The sequence below is a fragment of the Sebastes fasciatus genome, chromosome 3 (genome assembly GCF_043250625.1).
Source record: "Sebastes fasciatus isolate fSebFas1 chromosome 3, fSebFas1.pri, whole genome shotgun sequence".
Classification (NCBI taxonomy): Eukaryota; Metazoa; Chordata; class Actinopteri; order Perciformes; family Sebastidae; genus Sebastes; species Sebastes fasciatus.
The window spans coordinates 35397466-35423417 of record NC_133797.1 but is presented as its reverse complement, the minus strand read 5'-3'; the positions used below and the strand labels follow the sequence as shown (position 1 = coordinate 35423417).

The 25952-nt window shown below is 38.7% G+C and overlaps 2 protein-coding genes across 3 annotated transcripts; one reads left to right on the top strand and one right to left on the bottom strand.

The window, feature by feature from the left end:
* Window positions 1-224: 224 nt before the first annotated feature.
* On the bottom strand, window positions 225-24863 carry LOC141764920 (centrosomal protein of 95 kDa-like). Of its 2 annotated transcripts, XM_074630611.1 has the most exons (21): window positions 24678-24863; window positions 22605-22733; window positions 21056-21163; window positions 20665-20775; window positions 18127-18247; window positions 17001-17119; window positions 16226-16431; window positions 14440-14509; window positions 14139-14206; window positions 13408-13604; window positions 13163-13286; window positions 12760-12877; window positions 12440-12654; window positions 11633-11728; window positions 10581-10731; window positions 3789-3958; window positions 3617-3691; window positions 3262-3414; window positions 2555-2701; window positions 2149-2220; window positions 225-1244 (listed from the first exon to the last, which is right to left on the bottom strand). In XM_074630611.1, exons 1-21 carry the CDS (start codon window positions 24700-24702, stop codon window positions 1068-1070), a joined length of 2652 nt encoding a protein of 883 aa, XP_074486712.1. In that variant the 5' UTR covers window positions 24703-24863; the 3' UTR covers window positions 225-1067. The 2 variants fall into 2 exon arrangements, with proteins under 2 accessions (XP_074486712.1, XP_074486713.1); XM_074630612.1 differs by lacking the exons at window positions 20665-20775; window positions 21056-21163; window positions 22605-22733; window positions 24678-24863 and adding an exon at window positions 20146-20334.
* On the top strand, window positions 6821-11147 carry LOC141764922 (uncharacterized). Its single transcript, XM_074630614.1, has 5 exons — window positions 6821-7171; window positions 8761-8856; window positions 9403-9457; window positions 9669-9714; window positions 9871-11147. The coding sequence occupies exons 1-5, from the start codon at window positions 6908-6910 to the stop codon at window positions 10202-10204; spliced, it is 795 nt and encodes a 264-aa protein (XP_074486715.1). The 5' UTR covers window positions 6821-6907; the 3' UTR covers window positions 10205-11147.
* Window positions 24864-25952: the final 1089 nt, after the last annotated feature.

The window sequence follows — 25952 nt, the reverse complement described above, 5'->3', positions numbered from 1 at the left end:
CAATCTGAAACTAGCATTCAAATAGTTCAGGTATAACTATAGGTAATTATTCATCTTCATTTTAAGACTTGATTTGATCTTCACACCTTAAGTGACTTTATATGTTTTTGATACTTTGGTCAAGTGTATTAGGATCAGCCCTCAACTTCAATAAAATACTAAAACAGTAACCTGCACCTCATGCAAATTAAACCTTTAACTGTGACCCATTCAAGCCAGAAGAGATGAGTGAGTCCACACATTTAATGGAGGATGATGACGGGGCATCAGTGTGCTCATTAGATACAATATCAGCGGACAGTGTTTTAACATTGAAACCCTTTGTATTGGTTTAAAACTACCATATCTTTAGTTCTGGCTGAGATTAAAAACAATCACAATGGAGCTGAGGAAAAAGGAGAAGTCGTGAAAGACTGATTATCATCGCCCCTGGTGATCGGACAGCACAACACCAGGTTAATTAAAAATCAAACAACATTAAAAGTTAAAAAATAAATAATCCACTGGCATGGTTAAATCATTAAAGGAAGACATCGCACATATACGGGGGGGAAAAATGGAAGTTAAAAATCTGTCAGTGTGGGACATACTTGTTAACTTTGCATCAGTGGTCCCTATTTGGCAAGAGGAAGAACATTTTTACTAGTTGTTTGCTACAATATCAGCACACAAAGACTGCACAGTGAGGGAGCCATTTTTAAAACATTCTTAGTTATCAAGTACTAAAACCCGTGGAAGAAGGGGACTTGGTCCAAGGTGTCGTTAAGTTCAGGTATAGCAGCTGAGGTGAGAGGAAGTTTGCTAAATTAGCTGATAGCTACATTTTGTTGGAGTGTGTTCGGTTCATTAATCAATCACCAGGACTTGTATACGTTCTTACAATGTTAGTTTCCTCTTCTGTGCAAATCTCTGAAGGAAGTTGGAGACAGTGTTCAGCCGTCAGAAAGTCGTACCTTTAGTTGTGAAAATGTGAAAGGCAGAAACAGTCTTTTGCAGCATGTTCCTCTGATGTAAATCTAGCCTTGATTGAGCGGAGCTTAAAACAGCCCTGTGTCTCGCTTCCCTGGTCAGTGCAGATAGCTAGTGTTGTACTGGAAGGAAGCCATCTGGACCCGACTGCGCAGCCTCTGGACCTCCAGATCCTGGAAATGGTCGTCCTCATCGTTCTGGACGATGATCTCCTGCAGTTCACCAATCTCACGCTCCATCCTGGAACGCAGCTCTCGCTTCATCTTCAGCAGAGCCTGCAAAACAATGCGAATGGCAGTGATGGAAGAAGTACTCAAAAGGTCCAGCGTGTAGGATCTGGTGGTATCTAGCAGTGAGGTGAGGAGATTGCAACCAACTGAAGACTCTCCCGTGTGCTAAGCGTGTTAGAGAGCTACGATGGCCAACGCAAAAATGCGAATGGCCCCATCTAGAGCCATTTGGAGCAGAGCCAGTGCGTAGTGTAGGTAGGTGGGAAGTGAGTGGTGAAGCAAGAGAGAGCGACGGGAGCGAATAACGTTATCGACTCCGGCCCAAGCAGGAAAAGTTAAGTGTTTGGTTTGTTTGTTCTGAGCTACTGTAGAAACACGGCGGTGCAACATGGCAGACTCATGATGGCTCATTCTAAGGTAACGAAGACACGATTCTTATTATCAGGTGATTATACACAAAGAAAACATACTTATTAATATTATCTTCCATTTCTGACAATAGATCCCCCTAAATGCTACACACTGGTCCTTTAAGTAACTTTTGGCATTATAATTCTTGATGCGATCTGTTTATCACTTTAATGTTGTAGCTTGTGAATCCTTTTAATCACTTCAGGGTAGCTTAACCATCACAATATATCATAATGTATTTGTTCATTTGTATTAATAATCTAAATATGAAAAGAAACTAAAGTTATCAAATACATGTAGTGGAGTAAAAAGTACAATATTGGCTTCCAAAATGTAGTTGTGCAGAAGTATAAAGTAGCATTAAATGGAAATACTCAAGTACAATTTTGAGGTACTTGTTGTTGAGTAAATGTACTCGGTGATTTGTGGCATTGTAACTGTCTGATCAACGACATGTGGCATGTCTGTCCAGAGACCTCCAATAAGAAGATTACAATTTGAAGATTTTTGTGAAAGCAGTAAAAAGTAAAAGTTTTACCTTTTCTTGAGCTTTTTTCCGAACCTGGATGTCCTGCCGTTCTTCGGCAAGTTTTTCAGCGAGTAGTGAAAACTGAAAGACAGGAAGCACATTATAGATCACCTGGAATTCGGGAGTAGATTTTAAAGTCTATTTTAAAACAATCCTTCCTGGTTTTCATCAAGGCCTATGGAAAGGAGGCTGGGTCACGCGTCATCAACGCGTCATGTCTTTGGGGGTATAACACATGCACAGTAAAATCTGGCCTGCACTCGCCGAAATTTGAGTCAATCACAACGCACGATCGCAGCTTCAGTTAGACTGCGCATGTGTTATACCCCATACCCCAAGACCCATGTCCGCCCGTGACCCAGCCTCCTTTCCATAGGCCTTGGTTCTCATATAGGTCTGTGTGTTGGTGTCCTACTTGGTCTTTGTAGTAGTTCTCCATGGACTTGATCTGGTCCTGGTGTCGTCTCTGATGTTCCATCCGCTGCTCCTTGGCGTAGGCTTTCTGCTCTCTCAACCGGACTTTCTGTAGCTCCAAACCCTCCTCAAACAACTGTCGAAACATCTAAATACACACACAACAACACGTCACCGAAAAGACTAACGCCAGATGATCACATGATCAGTAATTTAATCTTTATGTTATAAATATTACTTAATATCTGATTTTATTCTTCTACAGCTCCTGATTCTTCTCAAATACTCACAAATATTTAGATATGAAGACTTTTTAAGACACGGACCTAAGTTGCCTAATCAAGTTTGGGCTTCAGAAAAGATGGACAATGTCAACAACCTGATGTCCATTGAGTCCTTGTAGTTTGTGGGAGACTTCAAAATTGTTAAACATTTGCTGCACTTCTCTGTTTTATATCATTGAGTATTTAATATATTTGGGTTGTGAACTAAACTGTTGGTCAAGCAATTTCTAGTCACATTAAGCTGTGGAAGAAATTGACTTTTTTCATGGCATTTTTCCATTCTTTGTGACATTTCATATACAAGACGTTTAATAAATGAATTGAAATAATTATGAAAAGATAAATAAACAATGTAAGTAATCGTTTGTCACTGCCTTAGTCGTAGAACTGGGGTGCAAAGTTATGAATGGCCTTCACTACTCACCCTCTCCTCCTTGGTGCGTGCTCTCAGCAGCCGGGCACGGTGCTGGACATGGTAGTCGCTGTGGTACTTCTTGGCGCGTGCCATCTGCTGCCTCTGTTCCTTCAGTCTGTTCTGGGTCGACTTCTGCTGCTTGATGCGCTCTTTGAAGTCCCCCTGGAAGATAAACATTTTTAGCTTGCAACAGGCCAGCTTGGTATGACAAACACTGCTTGTCCAGAACAGGCAGGTAAAGTCCGTCTGCATGTGGGGGCTTGTTTAAGAAAATGTGATCACACTGTAAACATTCATTCATTGTTGATAAGGTCGCTAGATGTGAAGGGATCTTTTGAATGTGTGTTTACGTGTTGATGCTCACCAGACGCCTTTTGTGATCCTGCTCTTTGCGGATGATCTCCACCAGCAGGTCATGTTTCCTCTGGGCTTCCTCCACCTGACGAACAAGCAGGCGTTTACATGTTCATCCATCAAATCATATATTCCAGATTTTAAAAAGGGCACAGACACCAAATTCAGGTTACCAGTCCTACCTGGCTGGTGAGTTTGCTGCGACGCTGGCTATGAGGGGATGACAGGGCATGGAGTCTGTCTACCTGCTGCATCTGCTGGTCCCACATCCGACCCAGGGCGTTGGGGGAGATGTGAAGGTGGGGCAACTCCTCCAGGAGCACAGGGAGGAGGTCATTCTCCTTCACCTTCACTGGAGAGAGAGGACACAAACCGGAACATTAAAACAACAGTATAATCTGAAAGACTACTGTTGGTTGCAACCGCTAGATGCAACTAAATCCACACTGGTCCTCTAAAAAAAGGAGCTCCACAGTTAAAATATCATCAAATAATTCATACATTAGCTAAACTTTCCAAGGTTACTAGCTGTAACGACCATACAAAGGTTTATATGGATTTACTGTACAGTTTTTGAGAAATTTAAAGGGAAAGTCACCTCAATTACATTATAACACTTTCATATTTTCATATTAGAAATTTAATTTGAAAAAATCCTTCATAAATAAGATGAAATGTCCATTCCTGTTCAGGATGACCCAGATTATGTCATGTGATTCTACTGCACACTTTTGTTGTTGTTTTTTTTAATTAAAGAGAAAGTCACCTCAAAATACATTATAACACATTCATATTTTCCTTATATTTCAACTGTCATTAAGCAAATCCTTCATAGGGTGGCTGAAATGTTCAGTGTAGTCCTATTGGAATCCTTAGAAATTTTCGGCTTCATCTGAAATCGCATACTACGTACTACATATCCAATATGTGTACTATCGTTCAACATACTTTTCATCAGTACCACATTGAATTATGGGATATTTATGCCGCTGTATGTCCAGCGTTGCATACTGTAATATTTCACTGGAAATAGTATGCAATTTGCGTTTTATTGGTTTCATACTACGGTTTCGGACGTACTAAAATATCTCACATTCTGTTTTAACGTACTAAATAGCACGTTAGTATAGAATTTCGGACGCAAACGTCATATAACCTATTCATGTTTTTCTTAATGACTTTAGCTTTAGCTATCCTTTAATTGTCTAAACTGTACAGTAAAATCACTTGAAATTTGACATTGACATAATCTGGGTCATCCTGAGCAGGAATCCATTGGAAATTTCAGCTAAATTATAATTATAATTATAAAATTGTTATAATTTTATAATAGTTGGATTTCATATAGCCTAATGTGCAATATAATATCGTTTTTGCTTGGTCTATTAATAGGTATTTTATTTATTTGCATGTCAAAATTATTACATTATTATTATTATTATTATTATTGCTATTACTATTATAATTATTATGTATTATTATTATTAGTATTTAATATAATATTATTATAATAGTAGAATAATTTTACAATGGTTGGATTTCATATAGCCTAATGTGCAATATACAGTTTTGCTTGGCCTATCAAATGTGGGAAATCACCGTCGTCCTTTTTGGCCGTTCTAAGCACCCGTAACCGTACCACCACTAATAGACGCGCATCAAAACCCAAGCAGCAGCAGCAGCAGTTGTGTAAGGAACATTTCTCGACAGGGATCACTACGTCCCAAACACTACAACCTCACACACCTTACAGCTGTTCCTAGAGTCCTGAAACCAGATGTGGGCGCAGAAGAGCAGAGGTAAAAGCTATTTCCTGCCTTAATCTTAAAACACATAACGCTAAACTTTATCGTCCAACTTTACTACATCTGTTCATTGTTTTCCTTAGCTGCTAGGTTAGATGCTTAGCTGCTAGGTTAGATGCTAGGTTAGCTGCTTAGCTGCTAGGTTAGATGCTAGATTAGCTGCTAGGTTAGCTGCTTAGCTGCTAGGTTAGATGCTAGATTAGCTGCTAGGTTAGATGCTTAGCTGCTAGGTTAGATGCTAGATTAGCTGCTAGGTTAGATGCTAGATTAGCTGCTAGGTTAGATGCTAGGTTAGCTGCTTAGCTGCTAGGTTAGATGCTAGATTAGCTGCTAGGTTAGATGCTAGGTTAGCTGTTTAGCTGCTAGGTTAGATGCTAGATTAGCTGCTAGGTTAGCTGCTAGGTTAGATGCTTAGCTGCTAGGTTAGATGCTAGATTAGCTGCTAGGTTAGCTGCTTAGCTGCTAGGCTAGATGCTAGATTAGCTGCTAGGTTAGCTGCTTAGCTGCTTGGTTAGATGCTAGGTTAGATGCTTAGCTGCTAGGTGAGATGCTTAGCTGCTAGGTTAGCTGCTAGGTTAGATGCTAGATTAGCTGCTAGGTTAGATGCTAGATTAGCTGCTAGGTTAGATGCTAGGTTAGCTGCTTAGCTGCTAGGTTAGATGCTAGATTAGCTGCTAGGTTAGCTGCTTAGCTGCTAGGTTAGATGCTTAGCTGCTAGGTTAGATGCTAGATTAGCTGCTAGGTTAGATGCTAGATTAGCTGCTAGGTTAGCTGCTTAGCTGCTAGGTTAGCTGCTTAGCTGCTAGGTTAGATGCTTAGCTGCTAGGTTAGATGCTTAGCTGCTAGGTTAGATGCTAGATTAGCTGCTAGGTTAGCTGCTTAGCTGCTAGGTTAGATGCTTAGCTGCTAGGTTAGATGCTAGGTTAGCTGAAGTGTGTTATGATGCACCACGTGTTGTTCCCTTAAAGGGATAGTTCTGGGGTTTTGAAGTGTGGTTCTCACTGTGCAATATCATTTTCTACTTGTGCAATTTTGTTAAGTCTGTTTATTGTCAATACTGTATATACTGCTCCTATTTTTATACTTCCTTCTATTTAAATGGTTTGTTACATTTTGTTTAGCTCTTTTTTTTTACTGTGTTAGCTGATGCATCTTGTTTTTTGCAGTCTCCCCTTTGCAGCTGTACACTGCACATTACCCCACTGCGGGATTAATAAAGGAGTATCGTATCTTATCTTACTGCTGTGGACGGGGGCAGCAGCAAAATGTAGTTAGACCACCTAAAACAGGCTAAAAATATATATTTCCACCGCTTTACCTTGCAACCAGACAGCCCTTTCCTTTTGGCACTACATTATCTCAACCATACAACTTCCGTATTCCTACGCATAAGCTCAACTGTGCTGTATTAATACACTGACTGCAGCTCAGCAGTCAGGAAGTGCTGCTGCTGCGAGATCAGACCTGAAATCAAAACATTGTTCTTATAAAAAAAGATGGTGCGTCATTGTGTTTTTCCGGGCTGTTCAAACAAAGAAGTGTCCTGGTCACCTTATAGATTTCACCGTGTTCCGTTGAATGACACTGGCCTTAAACAGCTGTGGCTAGTTACTCTGAATATAGACCTCGACACACCAGTGGCAAAACTGAGAGAGCTCCGCGTTTGCAGTGATCATTTCTCTGAAGAGGATTATCTAAAACCACGACCCAATAAACTAGATAGACACTTGCTGAAGCGCACTGCGGTACCCAACCATCAGGTAAGGTGGTGCTAAATACCTACACATGAATCAAACAACCAGAACAGGAAACATTTAGAATACATTGCAGCACACATACACCCACTTCACATGATGTACAGGCAGGGAATGAAATAAGCACCTGTCAAATACAGGGTAAATATTAGGTGTGGCAGGTAAGACATTCAGGTCACCTGCCACTAGGGCTGACACAATATCAGACTTTCACAACACAATTACTGTGGCCAATATAATTCATGATAATGGTATTATTCAGATATCTATAGAAAATTTGAAAAAAAATATTTTTAAACTTTGTTTATTGTGTGTTTTGTTTCTTTTTTGGCTAATTAATTAAACCCAAAACACTAGTGTAGGGAGGTAGAGAGAATTGTATAAGCATAAATGTATATATATAAAATGATTCAAGAGGCGCTGAATTATTTATACAATATTATCATAGTGCGTTTCATTTTTAAATATAGTTATTGTCAATACCTATCGTGTCACCCTATCTACCACCTTGGCAGATAGGACTTCCTTTTATTAAGAAATATAATTTTTTAAAAGGCAATTCCCGGATAAAAATTGTCAGGGATTAGATTAATAATATACATAATATATTCCATATTTCTAGTGTCTGGTACCGCTGACTCAGTGTTTACAATCCTAAAGCGTTCTACGTAGATTTCAGGAGTGGCAGACAAATAAATTGAGTGGCCGGTAAAAATGTCCAGTGACCTGCCAGAGTGGCAGGTGAGGAAAAAAATAATGTCAGACCCTGTGTACAGGCCATAGTGAGGTAACTTTTTTGGTTTGTGTTTATGATGCTATGTAGGGCTGCACAATTATGGCTGATTATTTTGATCAATATTGAGATCACGATTATTCATCGATTTGAGCGACAACATTTTTACTGCACTTTCACATCAAATAAACAGAGCACTGTTTTCACTTCCATGCTGTGCTACATCCCTGTTAATGTACAAATTAGAGCTGCACGATGTTGGGGAAAAAACTGACATTGCAATATTTTTTTCTGCTATAAATATTGCAATATGAAAAAATACAGGAATATTCAACCTACCCCTTTTGCTAGCTACATTATAAAGCTAAATGCATCAATCTGGTGCACTTTGAGAGCAAAATTAGCAACATTAAGAGGCTAGATAAACAATTTTATACTCTCAATTTAATCATAAATACATTGGTTGTATAAATAATATCTATCCCCAAAAGTGAAGCCAAAACATCTGGATTGGCTCGCTGTTAGTTTAGGAAGTGCTTGATTTGATGTGCAGTTTTCTATGAGCAGAACGCACATTTTAAACGTCAATATCGCAAGCGATCATGTTCATTTAATTGTGGGAAGCCAAAATCGTGGTCGCGATTAATATTTGATTAATTGTGCAGCCCTAATGCTATGCATAACGAATTAGGCTCTTGCAGGATTAGTGCGTGCGTTATTGCTTTCACAGGCATGTACTTCACAAAGCACATAAAGAAGAACATGAACTATTTTCCTGTGTCCCACAATCCACTCCACAAGAGGCACCAGTAAAGAGCCATCAGGCCTCCACATTATCACAACTGAATCTTGTTCTCTCCAGGTTCTCCCCAGCCCTGAACAGTCCCTCCTCCCCAGAGAAAGACCATCAACCTCTGGAGCCGACCTTGCCTTACCTGCTGTTAAGTCTGAACCAGAGGTAAGCTGATGGGCGCTACATAAGTTCTGTGGTTGAGAAAATGTAGTGCCAAAAGGAAAAGGGCTATTTGACGGCAACGTAAAGGGGTAAACATATTCTAATATAGCACACACTTAAACTGATGTTGATCTGTTTAGATGGGCCTTTCTTCAAAGTGGCGAAATTATGTTTTGCTGCTGCCCCCGTCCACAGCAGTACATTGCTTTGCTTCCGTGCCCATACTCCTGTTTCTCCAAACTGGTGACATGCCGACCGACATCTACTATAGGTAATATACTGATTATGGATAAGTACCTCATACAACCCCACTTCAAAACACCTGAACTATCCCTTTAGGATACGAATGTGGATATGCAGTAGATGGTTGGAGGGAAGGATTACGGTACATACTGGATATATAATGGTTGCCCTGAGGAACATGGAGCAGAGTGGGGGGGTATTTTAGTTCCCTGCCATACTACTTCCTGTGTTTGTAGAAGTGAAATATTCCAAGTCATTTTCTGCAACCAGGTGTTTTAAGTGTGTGTGTTGTGTGGTATTTTACAGCTGCATGACACCTGGGGAGTAATGGAAGGACCACCAGGCCAGGACAATAGCACAGGTGAGTCAGTGAATGATCTTCATTATCTCTTGTGCTTAAGAGGTGCATGTGTGATTAATAAATGACACTATAGGTTGCATTAAAAGTTGTCCAAATAGAGTAAAATCTATTATAAAATTTTTTTTTGTTGGTTTTAGCTTTGTTTGAAACTGACTTACTACTTTTAATTTAAAAGATCTTTTTGACTGACCATACTGATATTAATTCACAGGCAATCAAATGAATGTACCCGAGACATGCACTGCAACCACGGAGAAGTAAGTCAACAAATAACTTTGATTGTGATTTGCCATGTAAACCATGTAGCTTAAAATAAAGGCAGACATTTCTGTAATACAGTATATATCTAGCTGTGCTCCATACAACAAGTGTGCCATTTTCATTTCTCAGCTCTCTTTTCTGCTCCTGAACAGACCAACTCTGCAGCACATTGTCGATGAGGAGGCCATCCTGCAGCTGATGAGGAACTGCCCGATGTGCGACAGAAAGTGCCGCTGCAGTAAACGCACTTGTGGTCCTTACTTCATAGTCTACCAGAGCTGTTACTTCTGCAATTATCAACGCAAGTGGGCCAACCAGCCTGAAGCTAGAAGCATGAACATTCATAAGGCGAACGTACCGCCCAAAAAGAGACTCCGGCCAAAGAACAAGGCGTCTGTAAATGCCAAGGCTCAGTCATCACAGCTTAATAAGACAAGCATTTCTGAATCCTCAGTCTCAGAGTCCCACGACCAATTAAAGACCTGAAGAGCCCGGCGTCAACTCTGTCTTAAATGTGCTTAACTTACATGAATCTGATATTGGGCATGAACCCAGTTTCAGATGTGCCTTAAGGTAGATCATTATTACGCAGTCGGAGATGTTTTATGATGATTCTGTTGAGCCGAAGCTTCAGACCAAAGTAATAACATTTAATAGCTAATAAGGAACACAATCAGAGTAAAGCAGTAAAAGAGGTGATAAGCATAGTTTTGCTCGCTAGTGGTGAGAAAGATAACACTGAAAATGTGGTAAGGTGCCACTGTGTTGTGGAAAAAAAACATTTTGAATACTAATCATAAATATATGTATATAGAAAAATTATAGAAAGGTCCGTGTGCTAAATATACAAGCCTTGACCTACTTGATGGAGTTTTCCTGGGGGTCTCCTGCCGTCTCCGTCCTGGTGTGGTTTGTGCGTTATGTTGTGACTTATGATGGGCCTTCGTCCTTGCTGGGGACAGTCTGGGGGCTTCGGAAACATCCCTTAGTATGGCCTCTCTGTACTGGCGCTCCTACACACACAGATATATTAAACTGTTAGCAAACTGGGACAGATTACCCAACAGTCACAAGAACTCAGTAATTCACAATATTTTCCTCCAAGCTGAAGGATTGTTTTTGTTAGGGTTAATATCCTCATATTGTTGCTTGTTTAATGGTCATCTGTACAGCAGCAGTTATTTTCCCTTTTCCATTTTATACAAAGTTTATGCCAACTTTTGGAGGTAAATTGGTGTTCAGTTAAAAGAGAAAAGTTCTCCTTCAGTTTCCACCAGAACATACCAACAAATTAGGTGCTATATGTATTTTTATAGTGGAGGTTGAATATTCAGGAAATGTTATTTTTGTTTGAATACATCCTAAAGTCTTTACTGTGTTATGACTAACTGCACTTTTCTGTTATGTCATTAAAACCTTACATTCTATCTGAACAAATGTGCTTTCACAAATTGATTTAATTACTGCAGCGAGTACAAGTGCACAGGCGGATATGATTACGATATTGTGTTTCACTTCTATTATCTCAAGGTTGTGATTTGTTTTATAACATTCACAATTATTAATTTCATTATGAAGTAAACTTTCATAATCGGATCACTGCTGTAATTTCTGCCTGTATAATACCTTGGTTACAGTAAAGTCTGTTAAATTGATCAACGTGCTCTTTCTCTTAAAGTGTTAAAGTCACTTATTTCCACATAAGGGAAGTAAAGAACCAAGTAACCATGGACGAGCACAGAGTTAGTAGACACATATTCCAACTGAAATGGGGTTTTTAAGTAGCAGCCTTAGTACATAACTGAAATAGATGTAACTATTATGCGAAACAGAAAAACAGCTTAAACAGTGATGTGCCATAGAGAAAGGAGGGGAAGTATGATGTTTATACTAAACATCATACTAATGACTTACTGCTTCCTGAGCTTTGAGGCGAGCCTTGTCTAGATCTGCACGTTCTTTGTCTTCATATCTTTTCAGCTCCTCCTCATAGGCCTCATTCTCCAGATACTGAAAAAGAAAGATTTTATAGGTAGGTGTCATGATGAACAGAACTAAAAGCAGCAGCAAATTCATTTAATCTGAACATATTTTTTTTCAACTCAGATTTGAATAATTTGAGTGATGAAAGAACAGAAATGAATGAAAAACAAGCGAGCAAATACACCGTGTCTTGATGTATATATTTTTTCCTGTTTAAAATTTGCAACCCTTGTTCAATCCAGGTGAAATAAAACTCAGAAACAAAATGCAATTTAGCTAGCAGACATGATGATATTGGTTGGCATCATTACGTCTCAAATCTTAACAATTTTGACAGAAATCAGTTACTTCAGCTTTAAATCAAAGATGTTTTAGACAGTGAAAAACGTTTAGCATTTTTAGACTGACACATAGCCACTGAACTTGATCTTGATTATCCGTAAAGTACTACTAAAATCCTCCAAGTTAGGCTTAAATGTAGCATTAAAATCTATTGATCAGTCTGAAAATTACAGTCAGTTCTGACATTATCTGCATGGGGGATGCTATTCCTGAGATTTATTAAATGAATATGCTGTTAACTCTTAATTCATTTAAACAAAAGTATAACAGGAACTTCTGTATCAATATATTCTACATTGTAGCACCTTGACCCTACCTCTGTGTATGAAACGTGCTTTAAAAATAAAACTGTCTTGCCTATATGGGAAAGCACTAAAGAAAACAATATGGTAATACCTTGCTATGTTTTCTGCTAGACGGTCTGTGGTGTAGCTCTCTTCGTCGCCTCGATTGATCAGAAGCTGCAAGGTTGGTTTGTCTCCCGTCATCCAGACTCAAGGCCTCTGCCATGGCGTCCTCTAACTGTCCCTGCAGGGAGCGACGGACCGGTGGAGGGGAGGGGGATAAGGAGCGCGTCCGGTGGGTGGATTCAGCGTCAGGTGTTCCTACAACTAATAAAATGTTACAATTCAATACATTTATTTTGAGTGTCAGCGTCTCTTTAAAGATAATGAATGTGTCAACCATGTGTTTACTCAGCCATAATGTGCATTTACCTGTGTGTTGTCTGGGAGTCCTGCGACACTCCATGATGCTGTCACTGTGGTGGGACTGCTTGTCCTCTTCTCGGACTTCACTGGACTCTCCACTTTCACTCATAACTCGTTTGAGCATCTACAGGAATTACACCAAGCGTTAAAGAGATAATAAACAAATACAAAAATGTCATAAGTATGCACACACTACATCTTCTAATGGTTACAAAATCCCTGCAATTAACAATTATTTATTCATCTTGGTGAAACGGACCATAACTACATGAACTTACATTTAGAAGATAGAGAGCAACATACTCTAACCCAAACCCAACGAAACAGACACACACATGCAGAAAGGATCACTTTGGCTTGAAGACATCATGACAATATGCTCGGACCTGATGCACACACACACACACACCTGATCGAGTTCCTCAAGTCGATGGGAGAGGTTCTCAGATAAGTGATGCAGCTCCTTTTCTGCTTTCTTGTTCCTCTGCCTGCGATACGACAGAGGTTCCTCCAAACCTTCCTCCTCCAACCTGCTACAAGACACCATAAAGCAGAGACAGTTAGCCCAAAAAATAAGCATTACCATATTGTCCCCGCAAAAAATTATAATGTAAATGAAGTGTAGCTTCCTCTCTGAAGTTCCACCTGTCTTACCTGAGACCTTTCCTATCTCTGTGATCTATCCTTCTGTCCGGTTGTCTTAGTGTATAACTCTGATCCTCCTCATCTTGCTCTTCCTCCTCAGTGTCTGGTGGAGAAGGGGTTGTGACCGCCATCTCATCCTGCAGGGTGAGGAAGAGCACATCTGGCTTGGTGCGGAATAAAACCCTCCTGGGTCCCCCATTAGTTGGCTGAAATTAGACAAGAAGTGAATCAAGTTAATTTGGTTAACAAAACAGAAAATGAAAACAAGACAGAGGGACAGCAACATAAATGTGTGGCATTTGTGTAATAAAATTAATCCAATTCCCCCTTAATAACATGGATACATACACGGTACAGGATGGGCTTGGATTGGAAAACAGATGAATAAACTAGAATCCGACGGATACCATTAGCAGGGCCAATATTAGCTTCACATGACAACAATAATAACAAATTTCACATTTCATTTTACATTAAATTATAACTTATGCACAGAACGTGTTCAATAAGTCACTATAGAAAGACTATAAATGAGCCAATGGAAAAGAGAAAAGATGTGATCATGTTTCTGTGTATGTCACAGTATATGTCTGTTTATCATCTTGTGTCCACCCTCTTTAACAGAGCAACCATGGTTGCTGGAGATGACGCAAAACTTAAACAACAAGGATCCAAACGTGTCTGTGTGGGTTCGAGGTTGCTGTAAAATTGGTACAAGTGAAGGCTTGTTGCTCTCTCACCTCTAGTGTCTCCCCCTCCACTTCTGTCCCGCCTCTTTGCTGACTGGACAAAGACTTCACACTCGCAGCTGGAAATTGAGCAAAACATGACATCCAGAAGTTACACATACAGATAAACAGTAATGGTTGCCATGGAGATCCACTATCAACTCCAACATTCAGTCATAACTATCAATCAAATCAAAGTGTTAGCAGGCTTATTTAATCCCATGATCTATGATGTAGAGTTCAAGAAATCAAACCGTTAAACCACTTGAAATTTTGATCTGAATAAGAATGAAGATAGATTTGTTTTACTCACCAGGAGACTGGAAAGGAGGAGGAGACTGTAGTCCATTGGTAACAACTGCCTCAGCTACCGGTTTAGAGGTCTGTGTGAGAAGGACAGAAAGTGAGAGGGGGAAAAGAGAAAGAAACTGAAATTACTGCCTTGCAGTTGTATGCCTCCGCCAACCAGTCAAGTTGCAGTTTACATCCATATCTGTCCAAAGTGTCATCACCTCATTATTTTATCCTGTTAGACATTTCTCTGAAATTGTCATAATTAGCACATGAATTCTTGAGTTATGGCCAAAAACTTGTTTTTGCGAGGTCACAGTGACCTTTGACCATTAAATTCTAATCAGTTCATCCTTGAGTTTAAGTGGACGTCTGCACCAAATTTTGAAGAAATTCCCTCAAGCCGTTCCTGAGATATCACGTTCACGAGAATGACACAGATGTGAGGTCACAGTGACCTTTGTAATTTGCTAATCCAAGAGGATGTTTGTGACAAATTTGAAGAAATTCCCTCCAGGCGTTTCTGAGATATTACGTTCACGAGAATGGGTCGGACAAACAGACAACCCGAAAACATAATGCCTCCGACCACAGCTGTCGCCGACACTGAAGCCGAGCAGAGACAATTAACTACAGAGGGACACAGTTTAGTACTGAACATAATCTGCAGCTCATAAAAAGTTAATTTTCTAGAAAAGGTAGGTTAAGTTTATTTGCACCATCTCCTAAGAGAGACTAAATTACATGAATACATTTCTATTATCTCAGTGTCCTCTTTTAAAAACTAATTTTTATAAAATGGCTTTTAATTAGAGTTTTTCTCTTTCTAATTGCACCATGTACTTTCTGTTTTTAGGTCTGTGAGATACTTTTCTATCCCTTCTCTGCACAGAGTTGTTCTAAGAAGTTAGCTAGGACTTGGGAGTGATTTTTTTTTAGGCTCAGTTAGGAGCTCTCTTAGTGTATTCTCTGAATGTTTGTGAATACGGCCCCAGATTCAGTATACTGTACAAGCTCAGCATTCACGCTTCACCTTAAAACCTGTGGCTAGACTATAATTTCATGTATATTTTAAAATTTAAGATAACATGTGACAGTGGTGTTAAGGAGGTGAACCAACTGTCCAAACTAACAGGACAGCGAATATCACTTCATTCTGATGATCCAATTTGGATTTACACAAATGCATCAGCAGGAATTTCAATTCAGTTCAATTAGACAACAAATGTTAAGCAAACTATTTGTGGTTTAGTGTGCTATATGCAAACTACCAGTAAGTTGACTTAAGACTGTTGCCAAACTGTCAACGCCTTTGATTAAGATCAGGGTTTGGTTTGAGTACATAAAACAATCTAAAATAATCTCAGACTGAGACTTACACTCACACACAGTGAGGGTGTGGTTGATCATGGTTGTATGTTTGGTACCTGATTGTTAGTACAGTATTGTTATAAAGAAAAGTCAGAGAGTCTGAACAGTAAAAACACATGAGCATATCACTAAAGTAACTCAGCCATTTTGAATGAGTCAGCATACGCTTCTCCTTCCTATATCGTCCTGGAGTCACTAAAACAGGAAGTGTAAGTATGTGAAAGTGTTTGTGTGTGACACAGAGAGACAGTCTTGCATTGAAAGTGTTTGTGTGTGACACAGAGAGACAGTCTTGCATTGCTGGCACTATAGTAATATATATCACTGCCTCTAGAACTTCTGGAAGATAAAGTTTGCATTTCCTTTCATTGCATGCAAATGAGAGGTAAATTGACAGTAAAATAATTTAATGTCATCATACTGAATTACAAGGCTACCTCTGTAGTGACAGGAGCAGCTTCCTCCGCTGCGTGCTCCTGACTTAGGCCAGCAGCTGTTGGGGATCTGCTGGTTGAGTGTGGGTCTGTGTCGGGTGCGTGGTGGGTGTTGCTCTGGGTGGGTGGCTGCAGAGCGATGGCTGAGGGCAGCGGTTCAGTCAGTGGAGCGTCCTGAGCATCCAGGGGACCAGAGGTGGTGACTGCATCTGAGGTTTGGGGAGGGACAGCCAGTCTTTGCAGATTAATCATGCCATTTATTGAAAGAGTTAATCACATAAAATGTCTATTTCATGAGATTTCCAGATCTACGCATTGTCTAAGATTGTCAAAAACTAATCTTTAATTCAATAATAAATTAATAGAAATACAAATGATACTTGGAGGCATCATCATGTGACAGAGCAGACACATGACTGTAAATATTTTGGTTTATCTAGACAAGGTTGTGCTGTGGTTTGCAGTGGCGCCACACAACCGGTTAGGTAACTATTGTATAATGAAACTGGGACAAGTAAACAAACAACTTTAAAATCAGTGCATAAAACAACTTCTGTTCTCTCAAATGCTTTACAGTAGTTTCAAACAGAAATGCAAGAACATTTTGAGAAATCTTCCACTAAGGGAATAATGAATTCCTGACACTTCTTAATGTAACATTCTGGCCACAAAACATCTGGAAAATCAGAGGAAAAAAACAAACAAACATTGACATGTATGCATAAAGACATACCCCACAGAGAGTGGGGTAAAGACATGCTGCGTTTGCCTGTCTTACCTTCTTGTCTGGCTGTAAATGTGCGTGCAGAGACTCCCAGCCCAATGAGCTCACTGGTTGATCCAATCTCCTCAGCGTTCCAGGTATGGAGGGAATTCTTACTGGAATGGACAGTGGACCTGAGCGATGAGACATGATATTATTTACCAAAAGTTCAAACAAGTACTATATATTAAAATGATAGATGTTGGTATTTTGATAGACTCTCTCTGAATTCATCAAACCACAACCAACTCAAACTGTGGAAATGATAGATCTTTCAAAAGAAGTCAGTGAGTACTACATAGTACCAAAGACATTAAAATCATTATTCGTGCATGTTAAAATGTGAGTTTTACAGATTTAAGCATTAAAATTGTGTCATAGCAGTGTTGCTGTTATAAGCCATGCAGCCTATGTTTGTGCATACATACATGTAATGTTGAAATCATCACAGCAGGAGCATCGACACATTGTATAGCACCGCTATTCAGACACGGACTGTATCAGTGGTTCTTCTGGAACTTACAGTATCACCACAATATTATTATTTTTTATATTAATATAACCTCTTCAGGATCCCGAAGATCAACTGGAAAAGACAACCAAGTCCAGCCGGGCCGAGAGGGCAGATGACCATTCAGTGAGTATTTTTGTCACCCAACGCTACTGTAACCTATTTTGTTGTGGTGGCTGACATTCACACTACTGCTGGAAAGTTAGCCCAACTGACTGTTGTGTCAACAGGATGTACAGCCCGGATCTGCCCTAAAGCTGAAGGACATGGTCGCAGTCATGCGGAACAAATCTGACTGTCAGCAATGTTTTGGTTTATGGGACAGTAACTTCAAATAAAGATACACTGTATGTACATAAAAGTAGACGGTTGTTAGTATTAACCCACTTCAACACAAGTTTTTAAGACCTGACGCACTCCCTCTCTTATTTCCTCACAACGATGACCTACGCCATTTTCAGAATAATAAACTGACTTTGCCAACGGGAGCCCATGGAGTAAAGATATCACCATGATTAAAATATTAAAAAAAATTAATTTATCTCCAATGCAATTAATTTTTTTTTGTGCAAAATGCGTTTCTTAGTGTTTGGGGAGTGTGAGTGGTGCATCTCGGAGAAGATCGCTTACTCTCCACTGGAAGACAAAGATGCTCCCTCCGGTTTAGTCTCCTTGTGCTCTGTGGCATTGCAGCTTGTGGGCTCCTTGGTTTCAACAGTCACATCCTCATCAAGACTGTCACTCAGTTCCTCTGAAAAAAAAAAATGAAATGTACAAGTGACTCAGAGGGAGGGACAGAAAACTACAAAAAAAAAAACAGGACCAACGAGAAAGAGAAAGCAACACTTGTGATTACAACATGTAATGACCTCCATGGAATTTTAAAGAGGAACAAACACATGTGACCTTTAAAAGGTATAATATGCAACAATTTCCTAAAAAACAATATATAGCCTGATGCTAAAATAATCCCTCTCAATCATCACTCATGAGTTATGACCCACTAGAAATGTGTGGCGGTGTCTGTTTCTGCAGAGACCCTGCAGCCCTCTGCCTGTATTTTCTCTTTTCTTCTTATTTTGCTTTCCTCTGGACTCTTCTGTGTGTCTGTAAACAGCCTTTAGGCCCCAAGTCAGGGTGTAATCTCCAGCCGATAAGAGCGCGCAGCCTGTTCAGCCTGTTCAGGTGGTCAAATATCGCCGCTTGTCACGTCCCTCTACTTCTGATACCAAGCACAAGCATTATACATTGATGGGCACAAGTCCCCCTTTAGATGCTCTGCTGCGTATTTTGCGGATGAGAACGAGTTTGTTACATCACTGTGAGTTTCCCTGTTCCTCTTTCTCTCCTCTGCTGTGTGCTGCTATTTGTGTGTCAGTTTGACCGAGGCTCACACAACAGGCAGAGAGGACAGCCTGCCTTTTGGCACCTTCCTGCAGAGTTGTGCGGAGTTAGTTGTGTGTTTATTTGTGTTTTAGAACGTAACCGCCGTGAAACAATCAGAAAATAACGAAATGTCAGTAACACACTGCCCCTTGAAATTCACTGTTTAAAGACAAACCTATAAGACTCAAGGCAACAAACAAAGAAACACTTGAGGCCCTCTTGTAGTTTTGAGCACAAAAGTAAATTTACGAGCCAAACACAGCTACTACTAACTAAACTAAGTACTAAAAGCAGAAGCACAGCTTGTTCGACAACGCACTGTACTAATGTCACCACAGCTCAGATTAATAAACATTTCAGCCCCAAACAACTTAAACAATCAGCACTCACATATCACATTAAACAAACCGGTAAGCTTCTATGGTACTCAATACCAGTTTCAGTATTGCACATCCAGGACGTTTGATTAGGCCTTTGAGAAACACAGTCGTTAACTACTAATTGGTGTTTGGCAGCGATCTGAGCGACGTTCCAACACACAAAGGCATGCTCAGTTCTGCCAAATGAAGAGAGCTGACTGTTCCCTTTAGAATCCTGCACCAACTGGTCTTAAACTGGGTTAAGGTCACATTATGTACTCTTTATGCTAAAGAACAAACAGGTTATCTCACCTAAACAGAGACGTATGTCTCAGTCAGTAAAAAGAAGTCATTGTTTCAACTGACAACACCGGATGCTAAAGGCTGCCATGAAAGCTCTGCAAAGTCATGATGAGAACTGTGTATTGATGGAAAGAGTTTAACTATCTTTAGATGATTGATACCAGTTCTGATATTCTAATGTTTATGTGAGATGAACATTTATTTTGTTGTGCACTGGTGTTAATATTCTTTAACATTAGCATGGCACCAGCTTTTTGAGTTACCACAGCAGAAGCTTCCTAAAATCATCAGTGTTTATACATTATGAAGCCTTGAAGGGTAACTTAGGTATTTTTCAACCTGGATCCTATCTTCTCATGTTTTTGTGTTTAAGTGACTAATAGAGACAACACTTTTTGAAATGGGTCCAATATCGAGGGAGAACGCTGCAGCCGACAGCCGCTAAACAAGCTGTAATGTAATCATTTGGGGCAACCTGGTACCGTCGGTTTACGTCCGCTAAAAGTGCTTGTTTTTGTCACTGACAGGCTCAGATTGTTATTATAAGTGTCTGATAACATGATGGAAAGGACCCTCTAAAGAAATATAATGTTTTTCTTACCTTTTGCATGATCCGGTCTGTTTGTTTTTGTGTGTCTCGCTCTGAGAAGTTTCGTTCTGAAATCTCTCGTCGCATCCACATTGTCAAAATCAGCTAAATATTCAGCCATGACATTGAAAATCTTTTAGATAACACTAAGCTACGCTTTCTGTACTCCAACACAACAAACTGACATCACCGGTACTCCTCTCTCCAACTCTCACTCACATTCCCACTGTTGTTTTCTGGCAACAAGTCACATGACACATCAACAAACAGAAAGCAAAAAGTTTCATTTCTCTGTAGGGTCCTTTCCATAATGTTGTCAGACACTTATAATAACAATCTGAATGTGTCAATGGCAAAAACATGGGAAAATAGGGTCCAGGTTGAAAAATACCAAATATATCCTTTAAAATATGTGATTAAAAATGATAAGGTACCAATTTGTGACATAAAACAAAGCCATTTTGTGTGTTAACGTTTTTTTAGTGATAAAATTGCATATTATCTGTCAGGTTGATGAAGGAAAATGCCTACCACCATTCTGTGACTCCTCGCTTATTTCCTCCTTGAGATATTCCAGGAGGCCATCAAAGATTTCTAGGAGGTTCTTGATAGACTCCTTGTCCCCGCTGACAACATTTTCTCCTGCGAACATACAGCCATTCTCAGCATTATACTCAGTACTCGTCTGTTTTATTGCTGAAGATTGTAATTGTCCTTGTGTTTCTGCACAACCCTTCAGGAAATAAGGAAATTGGGCCATGCAGCCCAAGATAAAGTGACTTGATGGTGAAATTTTCTACCACCTCAATTTGATCCAAGTGAAAGTCATGCATTATGTAGCAGTTAATCAGTTTCTCTTCTCTTATACATGCACATGACTTAATCAATATTGTTGTAAAGAGAGTGAACATGTTTAATATACCTGTAATGTGTGAGAGACTGATCTGAAGGTAATCCAGGGAGAGTGAGTCGATCACAGACTGAATGTTATGGATGTCATCCTCTTGACTGCATGGCTCTGCGATGTAATCTAAACAAATACAAACATACCGATGTGAATAACCAAAGCATTTATGAGACCGCAGGAACAGTGACATACACACAACAATGCAACACTTTCTTGACAACGTTGGGCTTTCACTTAAGCTCTTTCTTGTACAATGCAGGAAAGAGCTCAGCGACATTAACAGTCTCATGATGGCATGTTTAAAGGTCTCAGGAAGCATTCCTGACATACTAAGCACACCCAGGAGATCACGCTCTAAACTAAAACCTCACAGCTTGTTAACCTTCAGTGTTTTTTGCCGTATGATTAGAATTAAATGACCTCGTTAGGGCTACAAATAATGCTTATTTTCATAATAAAATACTCTGCTCATAATTTGCTATATGAAACAAATAATTTGGGCTATAAATGTAAAAAAAATAAAAAATGAAATTGCTTGTTTTGTCAGTCCGACCAGCACTTCGAAATCTGTAGATATTCAGTTTACAATTGTATTAGACAAAGAAAAACAGCAAATCATCCCAACTGAGGAGCTTTAAACAGAGGATATTTGTCATTTTTAATTAAAAAATAACCTAAACAATTAATCCCTTATCAAAATAGTTGCCTACTAGTTTTCGATTGATTGTATTTCTTTGAATCTCACCGCCCCCCTATTGATGCTAAAATTATTGGCTAAAGACGTTGATGATGATCAAAATCTGGTATTCACACAGGACAATTAAAAAAAAAAGGATATAATATTCAACATTACAACTTTGTACAGAAACGACAGAAAAATGTGTGAGGATTTGCATTTTTTTTCATTTGAATGAGGCAGTTCAGACAAATGCTGTAGCTGCTCTACTCAGATGGGACACAAATGTATTGCACAGACATTGACCAAACTGTCGAAGATGTCAAATCTACTGCTCAATTCCTCTCCCACAGGATAATTGTACAAAAGTACGAGCGCAGTGGCAAAATATTAACCATGGGATACAGTATGCAAAACAGAAGTTAGCTTGGGGGCCATAGGGACCTGGCTTGGGAACCGGAGGGTCGCCGGTTCAAGTCCTGCATGGACCAAGTACTGAGTGTGAACTGGTCGCTGGAGAGATGCCAGTTTGCCTCTTGGGCACTGCCGAGGTGCCCTTGAGCAAGGCACCAAACCCCCAACAGCTCGGGGTGCCTGTCAGGGGCAGCCCCCTCGCTCTGACATCTCTCTCATTAACGCATGTATATAGGTCCTATTTGTGCATGTGTGTCCTGTATATAACAGAGGGGCAAATGGGATTTATAGTAGGGACCACAGAAGAAGAAACGAAGGAGGAGGGGCTCTGAAATACACATATCCTGGAGTTTGGAGGTTCTCCCAGTCAAAATAAACTGTAACCACATCAATTTTGTGTAATTATAAAGACCGGAGAACAAGATAGATACTGTTACATTGACATGTGGTTGGTCTGCAGTTTTCTCCTCTTACCTGGAACTTTCTCCCCCAAGATATTTTCATACAGAGCAATGAAAACATTTGCATCACAGTCGGCCAGTTTCCTCAGCCTTAGGTTCATGGGACACTTGTTGAGTAGATCATTTGCCACATCTACCCAATCTGTAGAAAAATGCAAAAGTCTTGTTAATCTCCAATAGTAAAATTCTTCAAAGGGAAATTTGAATTTAATAATTATAAAGTATTTCTACAGAATAATAAAAATAGATAGTAGTGAAATAGTTAAACAGAATGCGTCCTTAACAAAGGAAACATCAGTGTACTATGAAGAATGATTTTACTACTTAATTATTAATTATTATTTTCTACGTGCTGTTTTCTTTTTAATTTTTTTTCTCTACATTTATTTATTGAATTAATTAAAAAAAAAATGTTTAAGGTTTCTATCTTACCACCATGAACAATACTACTGTAGTACTTATTATTTTTAATTCTAATTAAATTATTATAAAATATATTTTTATGTTATTTTTCTGTAACTTTACCTCTAGGGGTGGGAAGAAGGCTGGACCTGTCGCTGTGTGGAAATGGGAGGCGATGTGTATGTGTGTGTATATTTTTTTAATTATGGCACCAGTGTTATGTTTTGTTATGTTTGTTATGCTGTTTGGGGGAAAAAACGGAATAAAAAGAATTTTCCCCCCCAAAAAAGAAGGATTTTACATATACTGAACTCATTATTGTGATATTCACTGATTCACAAACAATAAATCTGTGCAATATTAATACACAGAATGTGAAATACATTTGACTGTGCAATATATCCTTGATGCAATATACACCTCAAGTGCAACTACCTTTGTTTACATTTTATTTATTACATCTACCCTACCTATTTTACAAGTGCAATTACCTCTGTTTACATTACATCTATTTTATATTGTATACCTCTAGTGTAAAGCTTGTGTTTATATTTATTTATATCTACTTTACCTGTTTTATTTGCTTTATAACTCTGTGTGTTTACCTGTTTATCTGCCTCTTTTAGTCTTGTCAAGTATTTGTTTTAAAGCACTGACCAGAAGTGGCAACTGTGAATCTCGTTGTATTTAATACAATGACAATAAAGCTTTCTATTCTATAATTTATCCACAAACCAGGTTCAGTAGCTCCTCTAGGGGTGATAATGTTCAATCATGAATGATCATACGCGGCAAAAATAAGTTTGAGAGCGGGGAGTCATCTCTCCCTGTCTCATACACACCAACTTCTTACTACACTTTATATGAGATAAGATCAGATAGAGATAAGATATTCCTTTATTAGTCCCGCAGTGGGGACATGTGCAGTGTGCAGCAGCAAAGGGGATAGTGCAAAAAACAAGATGCATCAGCTAACACAGTAAAGAAAAAGAGCTAGAACTAAATATGAACCATTTAAATAGAAGGAAGTATAAAAATAGGAGCAGTGTATACAGTATTGACAATAAACAGACTATTAACAAAAATTGCACAATTGGAAAATGATATTGCACAGTGAGAATGAAATGAATGAATGAAATTCCACCTGAAAATATCATGTTATTGTCAGTTGTTTGGTCTGTAAGTGGTCTATGTCCAGGAATATGGAAACAATATTTACTATATATGTATATTTATGGACTTTTGAGTCTGACAATAAAGATGAACTGAACTAGCTACAGTTAAAGACAACTGGTGGATGACATACATGAGGTTTTTAACAAACAACACCTGATGGGATGATAAAACAAGAAGTAAACTATTCTCTGAAGTTACCTGTTAAAGTTAAATCCCCTCTGACGTGTTTCACCACAACTTCACCGGTTGAGTTAACTCTCTAGTAGCTAGCTAACGTTGCTACTTCAAGTTTGTTTACTAAACAGGAACATTATCAGAGAGTTAAACTGTTAACTCTAATCCTTTAAATGAAACTCTAAAGTATATAACCTCTCTCTATATAGTGATATGTGTGATGACAGGCTCGCTGACAGCAGCAGCAGAGCTACCGTTAGCTGTGAGTTAGCTGTTAACGTTACGTGTCGCTAGCTTTCTGCCGGACTGGAGCTCCGAGTCTCGGCTGTCTTACCTCTCTCTCCCTCCTGGGTTCCCATGAAACAAGCTGGAGACGAGACGAGAGGCGGTTGGAGAGCTAAAATAGTGTAATAAATGGAGTAGAGTAGAGTCTATAAGCCAGAGCCCCGTCCTGAACAGAACAGCTGGGCTCAGTTGAGGTGTTTGTTGTGGGTTTCTGGGAGAAGGAACTACCGTCTCTAGTTTAAAACTCAAGTCGGGTCTGATTGGATGTTACGCTGCTTCTTTGTTTACCGGAAGTTCCCTTTTATGGTGCGTACCGCCCCCTGCTGGTTACTGTGGAGAACACAGGCAATAATAATAATAATAATAATAATAATAATAATAATAATAATAATAATAATAATAATAATAATAACAACTACAATGATAATAATAATAATAATAATAACAATAATAATTGTAATAATAAAAATAAAAATAATAGTAATAATAATAATAATAATAACAATATAATAAAATATAATATAATAATAATAATAATAATAATAATAATAATATAATGATAATAATGATAATAATGATAATAATAATAATAATACTATAAAAATAATTATAATAACAATAAAAATAATAATAATAATAATAACAGTAATAATAATAATAATAATAATAATTACAGAAATAATAATAATAATAATAATACTATAAAAATAATTATAATAACAATAAAAATAATAATAATAATAATAATAATAACAGTAATAATAATAATAATAATAATAATAATAATTACAGAAATAATAATAATAATAATAATAATAATAATTACAGAAATAATAATAATAATACAAATACTAAAAATACAAATAATAATAATTAAAAAAATAATAATAATAATAATAATAGTGATGGGAATTCCGGCTCTTTTTAGTGAGCCAGATCATTTGGATCAGCTCACCAAGAAGAGCCGGCTCTTTCGGCTCCCTAACGGCTCTTCGTTTTACCACTTCTGCCTTTTATAATTCAGCCAAATTTAGCGCTGTTTTAACGTATGATTAGTATGTGTTCACATATATCACTTAAATTATTCAATATAATTATACTAATCCTTATAATTTCTAGAATACCATAATTTTACATGCTGCTTCATTTCCGCGCACCACACTCCTCTCTCTCTTTCTCTCTTCCTCTTCCTCCTGCTCTGTACCTGTACACCGTCAGCGCGCCACGCACCACCCGCCCCTCCCTGCATGATGGTATGATCCTTGTCTGTCATCACTTGATTGGTCTCACGGATGTCATTAACACGACATTCAGTCACAGTCAG

Bases quoted from the DNA above. Each gene is read 5' to 3' on its own strand.
- LOC141764920 (XM_074630611.1), bottom strand. From the start codon at position 24,702: ATGGGAACCCAGGAGGGAGAGAGAG. The intron at 12,655-12,759 runs GTAAATGCACAT...ACATTTTATTAG, and splicing joins GACTCCCAGACAACACACAG to TTGTAGGAACACCTGACGCT. The intron at 2,221-2,554 runs GTAGGACACCAA...CCTGTCTTTCAG, and splicing joins AGAACTACTACAAAGACCAA to TTTTCACTACTCGCTGAAAA.
- LOC141764922 (XM_074630614.1), top strand. From the start codon at position 6,908: ATGGTGCGTCATTGTGTTTTTCCGGGCTGTTCAAACAAAGAAGTGTCC. The intron at 7,172-8,760 runs GTAAGGTGGTGC...TGTTCTCTCCAG, and splicing joins CTGCGGTACCCAACCATCAG to GTTCTCCCCAGCCCTGAACA. The intron at 8,857-9,402 runs GTAAGCTGATGG...GGTATTTTACAG, and splicing joins CTGTTAAGTCTGAACCAGAG to CTGCATGACACCTGGGGAGT.